We start from the raw sequence: 19,425 nt of genomic DNA, 5'->3' as shown, positions 1-19,425 counted from the left end.
AATGGGCCCCTACACTTAGATGTTTTGTTGGTTCTTTATTAAAATAATTAAAATAACAGGCCTGTTAAAAAAAAAAAAAAGAGTCAAGATTGAATTTGTGTGAATGCAGCATCCTTGAACTGAGCTCTACATGGACAAGAATTTTTAATTATGTAAAATTGTAATGAATTAGGCTGATAAAACTTACTATAAAGTATTGTTTTTAAGTGGCATGAGTATGTTTGTGTTCTTATTTTAAAACGATTTCTGTGAAATCTGACCCTCTGTCACACTTTTAAACACTTTAAAGTATCACAATAGAATTTTAATAAATTCCAGTTGTAATAGATTGAAAGTGTTTGTCTCTTCACTGTTGTTTTGTACAGGTTCGCTGGTCCAGTTTCGCGTCGCTTGCGCTGTGCGTGCGTCGTGCGTAATGTTCGCGTGAGGATGCGCGTGCTGAGATCCGCCACCTGAAACGCGCTATAAAACATCAGCGCGGGCTCGATGTCGCTCTCATATCAAGAGTTTATTCCATCTTTTTGACATTCAGGATGGTACTTCGATTCAAGCAACTATTTTAAGCTACTTCAACCGTTGTCATCGGCTGAATGTGGATTTTGGTGAGTTTCATTTCTTATATGCTCAGTATTTGGTAACTACAGAACTTGTCGGGTCTATATCTTCTCTGAGGCGATGTGTAAAAATGTTTTTATCAGCTTTTTATTGCGTATCTGTTTGTTGTTACTCTTCCACATCTACTTATTCTATTTCCTTCTGGTTTTTCCACATTTGATATTGTTTGCCAGGAACTAAAAAGAGCATCTTAGTGTTGAGCTAACATTTGGAGAAGTGAACAATGATTCCACCTGGAGACTGTCTGTATGCTGGAAGGAAAAGGAGAAAACCTGTGCAGAAACAGTTGAGTATTTATCAGTTTATTAAGCATGCCTATTTTGACAAACCATCAGTGCAAAACGGTAAGAGAAATCATTTATGATAATAATAAATATGTAAATTATTATTAATGACAATAATAGTAAATTATTTTGAATTCATGTTGTTACATTCATTTCAAGTTTTTCTTTTTTTTTTTATTGTCATGACTCTTTTATTGGCAGTGAATAGAAAAGTCACTAATGATAATAAATGTGTATAATATTGTTATTACTATTATCATTTGCTAATAGTAGTAGTGGTGGTAGTAATAATAATAATAATAATTATTATTATTATTATGTTATTGTCATGTTTCTGTATCATTTAGTCCTTTGGATGCCACACAGGTTTATGATATGGTTTATATCTTCAGGAAACCAGAGAAAGCAGGTCAGAAATCGAATCCGTCCAAGCGTCATCGCGACCGTCTCAATGCAGAACTGGATCGGTTGGCGAGTCTTCTGCCCTTCAGTGCAGATGTCATCTCCAAACTGGACAAACTCTCAGTGCTGAGGCTCAGCGTCAGCTTCCTGCGGGTTAAGAGCTTCTTTCAAGGTAAGAAGGAATGTTTCCTGGCAAATATCCCTGCTAAAACTGTGGATTACATTGGCTACCAAAAATTACCGTATTTGAACTTGATGATGGTTAACTGACTCAAACTCGTCTTTGTGTTTCACTCAAGCATATCCATAAAATTTGATTTGTCTTTTTGTATGTTTTGTTTTGGGATAAATTAGTAGTGCGTTCTGTCGTGTTTACATTTTTATATGGAGTGTATATATAGATTTAATTTGCAAAAGTTGATGGAAAACATTTCCCCCTCTTGAATCTTTCCTTGTTCCTTAAAATTTTTAGGTCATATTCTTAGTTTGCATGTTAAATTATTTATAATACAAAGCAGCATAACTTTAAAAATAAATTAGTTCACTTTAAAAATAGGTTTTATTGTACTTTGGGGAAAAGCTGGCCAAACATGCTGGTAAATACACATGCAATGTAGAATAATGGGATTTATTTCAGGAGAAGCAGTATAAGGACAGGTCCTTAATGTAATGTAGAGATTGCCCTCTTGCACTCACATGTTGTTTGTTGTGACCGTGTCCAAAACGGATCAGTGTTGTTGAGCTGTTGTGTGGAGAGCTGGCAGTATTTGTGTGCTGGCAGGTGGGCATCTCTCAAATGTAACTGAACTCATAACAAAGTAATGGAGAGTAATAAAAACAACCTTTAGCAACTAAAAAGGAAGGAAAGCTGTGTGCCCAGCATCGAATGCAATATGCAGTCTTGGGAAAGCTTCTTTTTTTTTGAGACCGTAGATTGCCATGCTATTCATAATTTAAAGTCAAGTCACATTTATTTATTTATTTATTTATCATTTCCAGGTGTCTTTGCACAGCTTTGTGTATTTGAATAGATTTTACCCAACCCACTTTAGATGGTGAAATTCATAACTGTCATGAATACAGTCATTTATAATGCAAGAGCCGACCCTGAAGAACTTGAACCTTCACGGATCTTGGTTTGTGTCAGCCTTGATCTTTCAGTTTGTAAAGATTGATGCATGTATTACATTCAAACATCAGCATTTTAATGTATTCATCTTCTCAAGGCCATTTGCGTTTTCTGTCTGATCTCATTTTCTGTCACCTTTCAAGCCGTAAATTATTGACAAGGCAAAAGTATGTCAGAAATTCTTGTCAGGTTTAAAGTTAAAATGTAAACTGGAATGTCATCAAAAAGGGTTTCATGGAAAGGTTTTCATTTTTATATGAGAAAAAACTGTCACGTTGAAGAATTTGCTTTGCTACTGGTAGACCGGTTAAATTAAAAACTTATGCTTATTATTAAAACCATTTTATGACGTCTTATTTACCAGAACTTCATTTATTCAACACTTTCTTGATCTTTGTTGTAAAATGGGGAAGTGGGTCAGTCAGTCCTTGACTGTAGGAAAGAAAAATCACTTTTCCCCTGTGTCTGTTGTTTCTCCAAACCAGCAATGAGATTCCAGTCACAGGTTTAAATATAAACTCAAATATCAGACCTGCTACTTTAAGCTCTAGGGTAAACGTACCTATTAAGCTCACGTACACATTAAGCACACTTCCATTTTTGAGATCAGATTATAAAAAGAAAAATTATTTATTATCCTACTTGATGTCTTAACCAATTGATATGTTTGTTACTATATACCTCCTATAATTTCAAGTCAGTCAGATCATTGCACACTGAGATATGAGTCTCCATGTGTTCACACTGTCTGGCAGCCATTTTGAAAGCTGTCTAAAAACTTTCACCAACAGAGGAGCCCCTTAAATGTGTTTTTTTGTTGTTGTTTGTTTGTTTGTTTTTTAGATGTTTAAGAATTTTGGGTAAGTTTCACTACTTATTGTAAAATTTAAGAGATTAATGTTCAGACTTTTGCATATTATGACCTGGAACTTGGATGTGGGAAATAATTACATTAGATCCAAAATATAGTTTTAGCAACACAGTTAGCTGACTAGATGTATATGATTGTGTGTTACGCTAATGTATTACTTCACAGGCATTACTGGCTTGTACTTTTACATCCATAATATTATAAATTGACAGTTTATTGCTGGTCTTTGGTTTTACAGTGCTGTAATTTTTAAAGATTTCATATTATTTTAAGGTGAGCTTAAAGGGCTAGTTCACCCCAAAATGAAAATTCTGTCATTAATTACTCACCCTCATGTCGTTCCAGACCCGTAAGACCTTCGTTCATCTTCGGAACTCAAATTAAGATGTTTTTGATGAAATCGGAGAGCTATCTGACACTCCAGCAGCACAACTGAAATGTTCCCAGGTCCAGAAACGTAGTAAATACATCAGTAAAAGTCCATGTGACATCAGTGGCTCAACATCAGTTTTGCGACGCTACGAGAATAACACAATTTACTCAATCATTCTTCTCCCCCGAGTTACTTCGTCCGCCATTTTAGAGAGCATCACAACGCATACACACGCTTTCCCCTAAGCGTAAACAACGCTTAATACTCAGATTACGTCCCCCCCCGAACGTGAACAACGCTGATTACGTGAAATACGTTCTGATGTACTCTCCAAAACGGCAGAAGACGTAACACGGGGGAGAAGAATGGTTGAGTAAATTATTATTTTTGTTTTCTTTGCGCAAAAAAAAAAAGTATTCTCATAGCGTAAATATTTCATATTTCAGAAATGCTCACAGGTTTAGAATGAAACACGACATAATTAGCATTTCTGGGTGAACTATCCCTTTACATGAATTTAGGTTTACATCGGTGTTAAAGCATAAGTAGCTAATTCTCCTAATTTTTCTCTGGTTGTGCATGATTGAAGCCATGTCTGATCCAGACACACTATGTTTTCAATCTCCACCACAAGTCTTAAAAAACAGCGGGAAACCCTGTGAAAGCCTTTGTTGGCCCAACACCATTTTTAGAGGCTTGTTCCATACAATTATAATCAAATCATTTTGATTGTCGCTTGGCCTGATGAATTCCAACACATTTCCTGGCCTCTTGGGATGTGGAGGGTGTAAACCAGGGTTCCTCAATTAGTTTTCGCCGAGGGTCGAATTCTGCCAACAATACCAAGCCAAGGGCCACTGACACAGACAGACAGACACACACACACACACACACACATATATTATTATTGTTGCTTTTGTTAAAATAGTCACAAAATAAATATTCAGATCTTTTCCCCAGTAGTCTGTTTTATTCAAACAATTATGAACATTTTTGTATTTGGATACAAATTTTGCTTGAGTATTAAAAACAAATGAACAAACAAAAAATCTGGATCTCCGTGTCTGCCATGCAAATCAACTGCTCCTGCTCATCTCCAGACTTGGATCTCTTCTCTCCACTTTCCCTAATTGCAGATTCAATTATTAGATCTGTCAGCAGCATTAATATTTTTATACTTAGATTTTTTTCAAACACAAAATATGACAGTGATAATCTCAGGTATTGATTATGTGCTCTATTCATTGTTAAAAGTGTCTAATGTGAATTTTAATATTATTTTGCTTGAGGTTTATAGCCATAGTGAAAGCAACAACAGATATTTTACCTCAGATCTTGAAAATAAATTTAAGCAAACTTGCGTTAAAACTGTGAACTCTGAAAATGTTCAGTCCATTCACATTTTAATCATCTATTTTCTGTGTCCACTTTTCTTTACTTCACACTTGTCATGTTTTTGCTGTCACATAGTATCTACACTGGATGCGACAATGCATTGCAAATCATTTGAACTTTGTGTCAGTGCGTTATAAATAGGAGTCGTCAATTTTCTGTCGGGGATTTGTTGCGCCGCTCGCGTCCGGTGTAGAAACGATGTAAGTTAATGTTGCTTTCTGATGCTGCATTTGAATTTTCATGGCACATTATTTGAAATTAGAGCGGGCCAAACATTTTTCTCTCCAGCCCACGGGCCGTCTATTGAGGAACCCTGGTGTAAACTGACCTCACAAGCTTTTCTGTATTTCCTTTCAGGATGAAATGTAGTGCTTGCCAGTGCAAACATCATTATTGCTCATACGTAGGATTAGTGATTTTAAACAAACCACTAACCTCAAGTATTATACTTAAGTTTGTAACAACCTTCACAGTTTGTGCTGCAGACGTTTTTAATTGTTAAAGTGAAGTCACAAAGAGTGACTCCTGAAGGGAAGCGTGTAATGATAGCAGAGATCCACCGTGTGCAGTGCTTCTGTTTGCCAACACCATTGCTTAAAGTTTGCAGCAGATCTTGTTACTGGCAACACTACTATTAGACACACATCTGCTCTGAATCTTTATGCATGCACTGATGCCTAATGATAATGAGACTAATGATCATCATGATCAAGCTGTTTTGCAATAATAATAATAATAATTGTAAAAATTATTAATTTCAGCTGTAGATATGCTTTTTTTTTTCTTTTTTAAAAACAAAAAAAAACTTTATACTTTAATAAATGTAAGGAATAGTTCATGCAAAAAAGTACAATTCTTTTTAAACCTAAAATAACATATTTATTTTGAGGTTTGGAACATGAATTTACATTTATGATTGAATTATTCCTTTATATTTCTTAAAGTATAAATGTTATTTAAAAAATAGCAAATTAAACTGAAAGTACAACAAATACAATTTTTAAATACACATTTGTCGTAGATCTTTTTTGTGTTTTATTTAGTTACTGAACTGTCATTGGTCTTTCATAAATTTATTTGACCATCTATATCCACCTTTAAACTTAAAAGATGACACAGGCTGAAATGTGTTGAAATAATTGTTAAAATACTACTCAACATACCTTGTTAATATGAATGCATTTTCTGGAACTTTATGGAAACGTACCAGCAATTTTATGCCAGAACATTATCTGTTTTTTTTATGAATTTTCTTACAGAGCAAGATGCACGCTAAATGTCAGGACTAGGACAATGTATGATGAAGCAGCATTTTGTTTGAAACTAAAACCTGAGCTTGCTCAACTTAAAACACCATTTTAAGCACTACTGTTTCCTTTAGAAAATGCTAATGTAGTTTGAGAGTTAGTTGCAGTGTGTGAATAACAGCTTAAACTGCACATCAGGGAGTAATTGAGATCCAGAGAGAGTGAGTGAGTGTGTGTGTGTGGGATGTTGAAGAGAAGGGGGTTATGGGTAATGAATGCTCCACTGGCTCCTGGGGAGAGTTTGCGTGACTGCAGCCTGGCAAAGTCCCCGTCCTTGAGAAAAGCACTAAGAGGGGGAAGATGCAGATCAGCTTTGGTGCTTCTGTTTAGACCATTCACAATCCACTTTTAGTGGTCACATGTGGCTGTTTGATAACCACTTGATTTGAGTGCTTTTAACATTTTCAGTTTTTCCAGTAATAGACCAAGCTAAGATCCAAAATCTACAGTTTTTCTCAAGGAATAAGCACTTTGTGTTTTTTTGTTTTTTTTTGTCTTTGCATTTTAAGTGAATTGAATAAATGTTGTGTTAAGTGTTTTCAAATTTGTCATTTCATTTGAATGTCTCATCACCTTAGTGGTTTCCAATGGTATGTTCAATCACAAAGGATTTTTTTCTGTCATAGCTCATGAGAGCTTTCAGTTGTTTTATTGAAATATCTACTTTTTCTAAGAAGACTCTTTTTCTTTGGCTCAAAAAATGGATATGCATGACTGTCTGTAGATCAAAAAAACTGATATGATATGTACACTACAGTCTGAGGTCATTTAAAAAAGAAGAAGAATAATTTGTATCTTTGGTGAATAGAGAAAATAATTTGAAAGAAATATTTTGTAACACTATTAACGTCTTTAGTCTCACTTTTATCCAATTTCATCCATCCTTGTTGAATAAAAGTATCAATTTAAAAATGTAAGTTACTGACAGTTGTATAACATGGATCAGATAATTCAGTCTTGGAAGAATTTGAGACACGTCAGAGTTCATTTTAAGATCTCTGACTTTAGTGTATTGGCAAAACTGAGCACAGTTTAAGACATTGTTTGTGACATTTGGAAACTCTTGAAAAGAGGTGTCATTTTTAATAATGTAGGAATGTAATGAATTCGTCATCAGTTTGAAGACAGGGCTGACAGCAGCAGGGTGATTGTTCTTCATGAGGGAATGATGTTGGCTCTGGTGCTCTTCCGCACTGAGTGTCCAGTATCATGTTAAAATTTCCCCCCAGTGAACTCACAGTTGTGCAGACGCTTGGCAGCCGCCAGACCCTCCTTGGCAAATTCTTCTTGCGTGCAAATCAGGAAAATTCCATCTTGCGTCTCTGTCCTGGAAACATTCCTCTGTTTGTTTTCATCATGTAAGAATGTGTGCTAGAAACTGATAAATGATCCAAGCGTCCAGCATCATGCAAGTGCGTGAGTCTCCAAACATCTGTTTTAGCATGGGACAGAGGATTTTCCCCCTCCCTTGCATGAGAAATCCCTGATCTTAGTTATCCCTTGGATATATCCATATTTGATCTTTATGTTGTGCATACACTGTAAAAAAATCAGTTTTCAAAGATTATTGGAGTATGTTTTACAAATGAATTCTGAAATTTACTTGCAATTTCTGAGTAAAATTGTTTCTAAAAAAGGTTCTTTTCAGTTTATGTGCATATGATCCGAATGTGTTTTAATCCCCTTAAAATGCTAGTATTACGTATTCTGTCACCCTGACCATTCAAACAGCTCTTTGTTAGCAACAAAATGCGAAGCGCAGCATAAAAAGCTGCTTCTAAAGAGCTGAGATATTTATTGCCGACATCAAAACCTCCAGTAAGAACATTTATGGGCTCCATGTTTGTTGGCAACCGGAAGGCAGTTCCTTTGCACACAATGTCGTGCAAATGACTAGTAAAAATGACCCAGATATATTATAAAGGAGTGTTCTGTTGCGTGACAACTGTAATAATGTTTGCCTGACATGGTGAGACTTTGTGCAAATCCTTTATTTTCTCCTTGCAACACATTCAGTCCCCTCTTTCCTTTAAACTGCTTTCATGCCTGTTATGCAGCTTGGAGACTGACTATCATTCACTAAATAAATGACATTTTTAAATTCTTTGTTCTGTGTGTTATTTATTATAAATGCCATTTAGGGATTGTGAAGCATTCCTGGGAAAAGTTTTCAAATCAATATGCAATGCTCGATAAAACAGAATTTATAATAACCGTTATGTGAAACAAGATAATACCGTAAACATAGCTGTGTGCCAGCAGACTGATGCATGATCTCATGTGAAGACTGTTTCCAAACTCAGGTTCTCTCACACACAGCCATTAGTTCACAAATGCACGTTGACCCCTCTTTGGCAAGGTTAACCCGAGTTCAGTTGGAAAGCCATTGTCATTAGTGCTATTGATGTGATATAATCTGCCATCGGAGCGCATGTGGCTGCGCAGTGGTCTGTTATGTTTGTGTCACGTGACCAGTTTACCAGGTTTGTTGGTATGAATTGAAGGATATGAGAATTTTTAAATTGGATGGATGGATTTCGTTAAAGAATCTTGAAGAAAATATCATGGTTTCCACAAAAATATTAAGCATCACAACTGTTTTCAACATTGATCAGCATCTTAGAATGATTTCGAAAGGATCATGTGACACTGAAGACTGGCTTTGCATCGCAGGAATAAATTACATTTTAAAATATATTCAAATACAAAACCATTTAAAATCGTAATATTTTACAAAATTACTATTTTTACTGTATTTTTGATCAAATAAACAGCCTTGGGAAGCATAAATGACAAAAGAAAAAAGTTTTACTCCAGAATGTTGGGTGAATGGATGTGTCTCTTAGTCTGGGCAGTTTTCATTTTGGTTTAAAGGAAGCTCTGGCCCTTTAAGAGCCTGTAGTAAAGCTGGGTTTGCGTGACACTAGTTCACCAGAGCCTGACCTCAGAGAGACGCCAGTGAAAATGATCTAATGATCTGTCCATCAGAGCGCAGGAGACAAGCAATGTACAAATAAGTCTATTAATACTTCCTTCTCCGCCGCCTCCTCCTCTTGTTTCCCCTATTCTACCTTCAGCACACACACACACATAATGGGTGAAGTAACTGAATTCATCCGAGTGCTACATTCCTTACACACCAACAATGAATATGTATTCGTTACAGCACCGAATTCTCTTTTTTGGATATAAAGGACATTAGCAAAGAAAGGAAAATGCTAGAAAAAATGAAATATGATTTGTGTGCATTATATTTTAGAAGAGAATAAACCAGAAGTATGCAATTTATGAATTGTGTGTCGTCATGTTTTTTTTTTTTTTTGCACATGTGATCCGCCTGAGACATTGTAGTTATTGATTATACTTTCACAAAGTGCTTATCAGTGTCAAAGTTTTATGAATTTCATTATTTCACAAAGGCTGTTTTTAAGGTTTCCAGGTGTGGACTTCATAGAATGAAGTCCACACACTCATCTTAAACGCTCATCTCCAGTTCACGTTTGTAGTATTTGTGAAATACTTGTAGTATTTGTTTTTTTGGACATTTTCTAAACTGTTTACAGCTCAGTTTGACTTGAGGTTTGGCACATACTCTACTTCAGACATGATCTCCAAAGCAATGCAGTATTTTCAAGATTGTGATAAATTGTTTGTGTGCAACCTAATTGATATTCATGAGGTAAGTTGTTTTTGTCAGTCCATGACAATTACAGGGATTTGTTCAAGGAAAGTCAGTGGGGTCTAGTGTTGTGGGTCAAGGTAATGAGGGTAAATCCTGTGCTTGTGCTTGATGAGATTTTTATGTTAAAGACATTTAGCGAGGTACAAAGAACAGGGAAAAAGAGAGAGTGAGTCTGTTGAGTCACTGCGTACAAACACACATCTGCTCGTAAATCTAACCTCAATTGTCAAGAGCAGATCTGGTTTTTATTTCCATCCCCTCATCAAAACAACTCTGCGGTGAAATGGCTGCCTGTGGACAGACATTTTGTGAAAAGTAGCTCATCCACCTGTAGATTTGGGCTTGTTTGGCAGCAGACATGAAGTGAATGAACTGAGACGGAGTCTTTAGAGAGAGATGATGGAGATTTCCCTCATGTTATTGAGCACAGGTTTGATTTAAGTGTGTGTACTGTGAATGATAATATATTTAGGTTTGGTCGATAGTCAGACATGGAGTTACAGTTTAGCAACTCTGAATGGTACACATCAAAAGTCTTTATCATATCATATCATATATATATATATATATATATATATATATATATATATATATATATATATATATATATACATACATACAGGTGCACCTCAATAAATTAGAATGTCGTGGAAAAGTTCATTTATTTCAGTAATTCAACTCAAATTGTGAAACTTGTGTATTAAATAAATTCAATGCACACAGACTGAAGTAGTTTAAGTCTTTGGTTCTTTTAATTGTGATGATTTTGGCTCACATTTAACAAAAACCCACCAATTCACTATCTCAACAAATTAAAATACTTCATAAGATACTGCCTCAATTCGGCGTGGCATGGAGGTGATCAGTTTGTGGCACTGCTGAGGTGGTATGGAAGCCCAGGTTTCTTTGACAGTGGCCTTCAGTTCATCTGCATTTTTTGGTCTCTTGTTTCTCATTTTCCTCTTGACAATACCCCATAGATTCTCTATGGGGTTCAGGTCTGATGAGTTTGCTGGCCAGTCAAGCACACCAACACCATGGTCATTTAACCAACTTTTGGTGCTTTTGGCAGTGTGGGCAGGTGCCAAATCCTGCTGGAAAATGAAATCAGCATCTTTAAAAAGCTGGTCAGCAGAAGGAAGCATGAAGTGCTCTAAAATTTCTTGGTGCTCCAAAAGTGCTCTCAAAATTTTCAAAAACGGGTGCAGTGACTTTGGTTTTCAAAAAACACAATGGACCAACACCAGCAGATGACATTGCACCCCAAATCATCACATACTGTGGAAACTTAACGCTGGACTTCAAGCAACTTGGACTATGAGCTTCTCCACCCTTCCTCCAGACTCTAGGACCTTGGTTTCCAAATGAAATACAAAACTTGCTCTCATCTAAAAAGAGGACTTTGGACCACTGGGCAACAGTCCAGTTCTTCTTCTCCTTAGCCCAGGTAAGATGCCTCTGACGTTGTCTGTGGTTCAGGAGAGGACAACTGTAGCCAAATTCCTTGACACGTCTGTGTGTGGTGGCTCTTGATGCCTTGACCCCAGCTTCAGTCCATTCCTTGTGAAGTTCACCCAAATTCTTGAATCGATTTTGCTTGCCAATCCTCATAAGGCTGCGGTTCTCTCGGTTGGTTGTGCATCTTATTCTTCCACACTTTTTCCTTCCACTCAACTTTCTGTTAACATGCTTGGATACAGCACTCTGTGAACAGCCAGCTTCTTTGGCAATGAATGTTTGTGGCTTACCCTCCTTGTGAAGGGTGTCAATGATTGTCTTCTGGACAACTGTCAGATCAGCAGTCTTCCCCATGATTGTGTAGCCTAGTGAACCAAACTGAGAGACCATTTTGAAGGCTCAGGAAACCTTTGCAGGTGTTTTGAGTTGATTAGCTGATTGGCATGTCACCATATTCAAATTTTTTGAGATAGTGAATTGGTGGGTTTTTGTTAAATGTGAGCCAAAATCATCACAATTAAAAAAAACAAAGACTTAAACTCCTTCAGTCTGTGTGCATTGAATTTAATACACGCGTTTCACAATTTGAGTTGAATTACTGAAATAAATGAACTTTTCCACAACATTCTAATTTATTGAGATGCACCTGTGTATATATAATATAATATAATTAATTTTTTTATTTTTTTTTTATAAAGTTTTTATGGCATTAACTCTACAGCAGTTAAAGAAACTTCTCTTTTCCAGAGGACGGTGCTCTTCAGAGCTACAGCTTAAAATGATGGAAGAATGAATGTTTTTGTCAAATTACAATGGCTGCTTGTAAGAAAACAAATCTGGTTTAAATCCAGATTATATGCTTGATATATCTGGGTTGTATAAACATTGCTGAATAAATCTGCTCAGTCTGTTTGTGGTTATCTTCTTCGCTTTGATGTTTGGCATTGAAGTTCGTACAAACTTAACTGAAGAAGACAAAAAAATTTGAATTATTTCATATGATTTTTATCTTGCTTGTTTTAGATTAGCACGACTAATGAAGAGCACTTGGGCTGCCTTATTTATTTGCAATGCTTCAGTCATTCTCAACCGATCGTGAAATTGGGAAAGTGCATCTGAAATGGATTGACTAAGAGCAGATGCTTAATGAAGAAGGTTTTTTAGCAGGTTTTGTCGATTGCAACTGTCCTGGTTCTCTTTATTTGTGAGACTTAAATGAGACCAAGGGGTTTCCTATTAAAAATATTTGTTTAAAAAAAAAAACTGTTCAAAACTTTGGTGCTTATCTCATAATTAGATTTTGAGACTTTAGCCTGGATTTCACAGAGGGTCACATTTATTTTATATCCATATATCTATCTCTGTCTTTATCTCCTTCTCTGTCTTTTGTGCTCTTGTTCCTCACAGCGGTCCAAGAGAAAGAAAATCGCAGCAGTGATGCCTTGACCTCGGCGCACAAGAAAGAAATCCTGCCCCATGTCATAGAGAGTGATCTTCTCCTAAAGGTGGCTGCTTTTCTGTGGGCTTATGACTGGAGTTTCCTTCACTGCAGTTTAGAAATGGTTTCGTGTCAGAGTAAAATGTATAGATTTCCTTGTGGTTAATTGAAATTCTTTGGCCCATTCTACTGGAAAAAACCTCTCTTTTCTTTTTTGCACATACGATTTTAGTGACATGACTTTTGACACACATTTCATATCTTGTAGTCTCTCCCTGGATTTGCGCTGATCGTGAGCTCAGATGGTGTTATTTTCTATGCATCATCCACCATCGTTGACTACCTGGGATTTCATCAGGTAACCCTCAAATAAGATCCTATAATCAACAAATAAAACATGTATGAATAATGAAATTTTTATGATCTAAACATCCCGTAAATTTTTCAAATGCTTACATTTTAATGAGTTTATTTTTCATATATATTTATAGAGAGAGAGAGAGAGAGAGAGAGGGTGGTATTTCACTGCACTGCTGTTATTGTAGCAGTATGTGTATTTAGCTTTCATGTGTGACAATCCAAACAAATAAAGTATAAATCCAGTATGTGACTCATTTTACCTTTTTAAACAGTTCTCAAATAAAATTCCTGTCTCATCAGAGAAATCTAAACAACAATCATGTGTGGTTGTATAAGAAATACTCACGCCATCTGCGGTTGACTGGAAAACACAGAAGTATGTCGTGTTCAAGGCCTCTTCCACCATAATGTGTAAAAATAGTTACGTCTTTTCACCCCTCGGTTAATTTAAGACTTTCTCACAGCCTTCAAAGAGTCAGGCTTCCTCTACAAACAAACCATCTCCTCAAAGAAGGAAATTTTGATTGGAAATTAAGATGACACAGGGGTGTGTTAGTCATGAAAGTGTGCTAAAAGTCTTGCATGTCCCACACTGCCTAAAATATTCAACCTTTCCTTTATTTTCCAGAGTTTGTTGTTTATGAACAGCGGGTATGGTCATGTGGGCTGGTATTTCAGGCTTTTGTTTTGTTGTTCTTAAGTGTAGAGACACGTCTGTCCGCATGCAAGCAGCCCTGGTGTCACGCAACAAACACATGAGACTGTGAAAAGGGATTTGTGGGTTCAAGCATACTGTGCATTATACATGAGATCACAGATCAAAGGAAATCGGTTAGAAGATTCTATTTTTTATATTTTATATTTTGCATTTAAATTATTTATTAATTAAATTAAATTTGATTTAAAATAGATTTTTATTTTTACATTTTTATAAATATTTTTGTTTTGCTTATTTTTAATTTGCCATAATTGTACTTTAATTAAAAATATATATATTTTACTTTTTAAAAATTATTTTAAATTAGTTGTACTTGATTTTATTGGCTTTTATTAGATGGGTCATGTCCCTGTTATTATCCTATGTTGAACTCAAACACGGCTTATTACAAGCACAACGGCTATTAATGTCAGCTTTTAGTGATGCACTGCTCTGTGCCACAGCTCTGTGCCACAGCTCTGACATCTGAATGATTTTAATAGTAAACCGAAGCAAACGCACAATAATAATTACATGAATTATGAACTCATTCGACTCTCTGCCAGGGACCTCACAGTCGAAAATGCCTTTGAAAAAAGGTTTTACCAGCAGTTAAAGTGACAGAAAAGGCTCCACAATGAAATTGATCAGTCATGTTTCTAATGTGGTTTGATGCAAAACTGAATTAGACTATATAGACTTCAGAGCAGTTGTTCGCTGTACCCCATGCAACTATGTAGAGGTCAGTGCAGACAACATAAAACACACTGATGCGGGATCTGGTGTGCTGAAATAAACACGTTCTGGTTTTGTGTTGGTGTGTGATCTTTTCTGGCAGACGGACGTGATGCATCAAAAGGTCTTTGATTATATCCATGTGGAGGAGCGACAGGAGTTTCACAGGCAGCTCCATTGGGCAATGAACCCTGTCCAACAAGACACTGGTGTGTGTATAATGACCATTAACCCTATATAGCACACTGCATATGATTTCAGAAGACTGGCAATGTATTGCACATATTGGTGCTTTTGCATCTATTTTTAAGCTAATATGCTCCCGTCGTTATGATTGCATGGAAAAGATGCACACATCTGTCATTACACACTTAAGTCATCTGTTTCCGGACTGTTTTGTTTTTGTGTGCGTTCTAGTAGATGAGGATGTTGTGATGGGTCATCTGTATAGCGCTGAAGTGCCTGACGGTGTTCCTCCTGAACTGTCTCCGTTTCTCACACGGTGCTTCGTCGCTCGAGTCCGCTGCCTGCTGGACAGCACCTCTGGCTTCCTGGTCAGTCATGAAATCCCTCAAAATAACTTGTGGTTCATGATCTTTTTCAAACTCTGATCTGATGTCTCTAATTAAGGTTGAGAAGCTCTAATTATCAGGCTCAGACCTTCCCAAATGTATGTTTCCACACAGTATGTCGACTGAGTTTTTCTCATTTTGATTTGGTCCTGTCTCCTGTAGAACATGCAGTTTCAGGGCAGTCTGAAGTTCCTGCAGGGTCAGAGGAGGAAGACGGACTCTGGAGCTGTGCTGCCGCCTCAGCTCGCTCTCTTCTGTGTGGCTGTTCCTCTAGTCCTGCCCTCTATCATGGAGCTCAAGATGAAGAGTATGATGATGAAGAGCAAACACAAAAGGTGTGGCAGCAGATACACATTTTGCCCGTCTATCCATCTGCATTTTTGCATCGAATTATGAAATTGAAAGTTATAAAAAGAGTATTGTTTACTTTTTATTGTTTTTTTTTTCTGGAGATTTTTGCAATATTCATTGTAAATTAAAAATAATTTCATGCAATTTAAATGCTCAAAAAAACTGAGGACAACATAAGATCAACATAAAACTTCATAACTCATTTGAATTAAAACTGGATATTAAACAAGAAAACTTGTAATTATTGCATTTCAATGAAAGATTTTGTGAACACACGTTATATAATGTATTGTGCACAGTATGTTTTTGGGGTTTAGGGTCAGTACAGTTTTTCTTTTTTTAAAAGAAGTAATTTTATTTAGAAATAATGCATTAAATTGACCAAAGGTGGCAATAAAGAGATTAATAATTATACAAAGATTTCTATTTCAAATAAATGCTGTTCTTTTGAACTTTCTATTCTTCGAAGAGTCTTGGGGGGGGAGTGTTTCCACAAAATATATTAAGCTGCACAGTTGTTTTCAACATTGATTGAGAAATTTTTAAACAGCAAATCAGCATATTAGAATGATTCCTCAAGGATCATGTGACAATGAAGACTGGAGTAATGATGCTGAAAATTCAGCTTTACCATACAGGAATAAATTATATTTTATAATATGTATTTAAATAGAAAACCGTTATTTTAATTGTAATATGTCACAGTATTACTGTTTTTACTGTTTTTGATCAAATAAATGTAGCTTTACTGAGCATAAGAGTCTTTTTGCAAAACATTTAAAAAAAATCTTACTGACCCCAAACTTTTGAAGTTTTGAAGTACAATTTTTGAAGTACAGCAGCAATACTGTGTGATTACCATGTTGATATACCATGGTATTGATATACTATTTACTCAGTCATAGCAGTATCCAAAAACAATGTACACAAAGATTAACACAAGACAAAATGTAATTTATGTGTAGAAATTGTCTTTTAATCAGTTTAACTTGTACCATCATCAGTGATAAAAGGCAACGAGTTTCCCATGGCTCACTTGACAGTGAAGACATGCTACATCTTAACTGGACAAGCTCATCTGGTGATGATGGTTCGTGTTCAGCCCTGACCAACAGGAAGTACAGAGGAGAGGGCTGCAAAACCCAAGACGAGCCGCTCAACTTCTGTGTTTCTAGACTGCAAGCTGTTGATCCTTCCTGGGATGCCCGCTGTTCCGTTGCCTTACGCACGGGGCCTAATGAAAACTACCTACCTGGAAGCTTCTATAAGCACAGCCATTCTGGAAAATCACGAATCGGATGCAACACAGAATTGCAGAAGCTTGAGAGTTATTGTGTCAACAGGAAGGCTGAGAGAAGGTACATGCAGAATGAATGTTTTAACGTGATTCCTGAAGTGGCCATTAAGACAGAAGATTCAGACTCTGAGAACGGATGTAACGCATACGGGACGCTTTGGCGCCCTGAATATGCACAGGTGAAAACCGAGGCTGAATACTATGACTATTGTGCATCATATCAAAGAGGAAAAGCTATCATCAGTCCTCCCATCAACGGACACCACAAGTATCAGTGTGCAGGAGTCAGCAGACCTCTTAAGTGTGTCCTGAACAAAGACATGAATCAGTCTGACGCTCCTGTCGGCAGTCAGGACGGATATGCATTTTCAAATGATAATAAAAGCTGCATGCAGCATGATATCCGGCTGACTTGTGAGTTCAGGCGTCCCAACCTTCTGCACACGATCAAACGAGAACCTGACGACTCTCCACCTTGGTGTGGGGACGTTAGTCAAGGGCATATGCAACAACATATTACTTCAAACTGCACTATGAACACTGTTCTACACAAAGCAAACCCATATGTTTACATGCAGTAAACTCGTATCTCATACACATTGTTTTTTTATTTGCAGTGCTTGCAAGGTGTATTAATATTCTTCCTTTTGTTCTGTACAATATTCTGCAATTAATTCAGCCCCAACTGATTAACACACTTTTTTTGTAGATTGCTTTGGTGTGTTAGAAATTTCAGATGAAAGTTAGAAAATCTCCCATTGACCCTAACTGAAAGAATGTTTAGCATTCAAAATCCACACTGTCATATTTGCATGATGAATTGTGATTTGTCACCCGAAATCAAGTCTTGACAAAATAGTTCTAAAGCAAAAACTTAGTCTGTTTGCTGCCTTGCAAGCGCTGGTATTTCCCTCAGGACATAAACTAAAACTAGTTAGAAGTTATTTTAGACTATTTGAGACTGTTTAATCAAACACACATACTCAGGTTCCTAGATGTTTTGTATTTGGTCTCTTTTGGGTACAGATTTTGGATTTATTGTGATCCAATGTGATATTAATGTGGAAAATATGTATACAGACAAATAAAGATCATTTCCCATGTGAAAATGTATTTGTGTATAGAATTTTAGATCTTTCAAAGTTCTTAAACATGCATTTGCTTCATAAATAAATAAATTTTTCTTGATTCAACTGGCCCCCATTTTATATGAAGCTACATTGAAAATTATATTAATCTTTCTTTTTTTTAAAACTTGTATTTATTTATTTATTTTCATTGTGTGGGAAGCATATTTTATGAAGGAATTGTTCAAAGAATCTTGTTTGTAAGTATATGCAGGTGGTTTTGCTGTTATAGCTTGGGCTGTCATATTCATATTTCACCACACAATTTTATGCAGACTTGGCCACTAGACATATACATGTTTTATCTGTCCCAGAGGAAATGTACATTATTTGCTATCAGACTGTAAAACCATTGTTTATACACACAGGTGCTGGTCATATAATTAGAATATCATCAAAAAGTTGATTTATTTCACTAATTCCATTCAAAAAGTGGAACTTTATTATATTATATTTATTATATTCATTCATTACACACAGATTGATATATTTCAAATGTTTATTTCTTTTAATTTTAATGATTATAACTGACAACTAAGGAAAATCCCAAATTCAGTATCTCAGAAAATTAGAATATTGTGAAAAGGTTCAATATTGAAGACACCTGGTGCCACACTCTAATCAGCTAATTAACTCAAAACACCTGCAAAGGCCTTTAAATGGTCTCTCAGTCTAGTTCTGTAGGCTACACAATCATGTGGAAGACTGCTGACTTGACAGTTGTCCAAAAGACGACCATTGACACGTTGCACAAGGAGGGCAAGACACAAAAGGTCATTGCATAAGAGGCTGGCTGTTCACAGAGCTCTGTCCAAGCACATTAATAGAGAGGCGAAGGGAAGGAAAAGATGTGGTAGAAAAAAGTGTACAAGCAATAGGGATAACCGCACCCTGGAGAGGATTGTGACACAAAACCCATTCAAAAATGTGGGGGAGATTATTACAAATTCACAAAGAGTGGACTGCAGCTGGAGTCAGTGCTTCAAGAACCACTAAGCACAGCCGTATGCAAGACATGGGGTTTCAGCTGTCGCATTCCTTGTGTCAAGCCACTCTTGAACAACAGATGGCGTCAGAAGCGTCTCGCCTGGGCTAAAGACAAAAAGGACTGAACTGCTGCTGAGTGGTCCAAAGTTATGTTCTCTGATGAAAGTAAATTTAGCATTTCCTTTGTAAATCAGGGTTCCAGAGTCTGGAGGAAGAGAGGAGAGGCACACAATCCACGTTGCTTGAGGTCCAGTGTAAAGTTTCCACAGTCAGTGATGGTTTGGGGTGCCATGTCTTCTGCTGGTGTTGGTCCACTGTGTTTTCTGAGGTCCAAGGTCAACGCAG

The 19,425-nt window shown here is 36.5% G+C and overlaps 1 protein-coding gene across 2 annotated transcripts; it reads left to right on the top strand.

Moving 5' to 3' along the window:
- Nucleotides 1-330: 330 nt before the first annotated feature.
- On the top strand, nt 331-18,065 carry ahrrb (aryl-hydrocarbon receptor repressor b). Of its 2 annotated transcripts, none has more exons than XM_058765388.1 (9): nt 331-602; nt 789-900; nt 1,292-1,473; nt 12,924-13,021; nt 13,223-13,312; nt 14,850-14,955; nt 15,164-15,300; nt 15,481-15,653; nt 16,674-18,065. In XM_058765388.1, exons 2-9 carry the CDS (start codon nt 839-841, stop codon nt 17,545-17,547), a joined length of 1,722 nt encoding a protein of 573 aa, XP_058621371.1. In that variant the 5' UTR covers nt 331-602; nt 789-838; the 3' UTR covers nt 17,548-18,065. The 2 variants fall into 2 exon arrangements, with proteins under 2 accessions (XP_058621371.1, XP_058621382.1); XM_058765399.1 differs by having other exon boundaries at nt 333-602; nt 15,167-15,300.
- Nucleotides 18,066-19,425: the final 1,360 nt, after the last annotated feature.

Source organism: Onychostoma macrolepis, chromosome 02, assembly GCF_012432095.1.
Source record: "Onychostoma macrolepis isolate SWU-2019 chromosome 02, ASM1243209v1, whole genome shotgun sequence".
NCBI classification, from domain to species: domain Eukaryota; kingdom Metazoa; phylum Chordata; class Actinopteri; order Cypriniformes; family Cyprinidae; genus Onychostoma; species Onychostoma macrolepis.
This window is presented reverse-complemented; position numbering and strand designations above follow the sequence as displayed.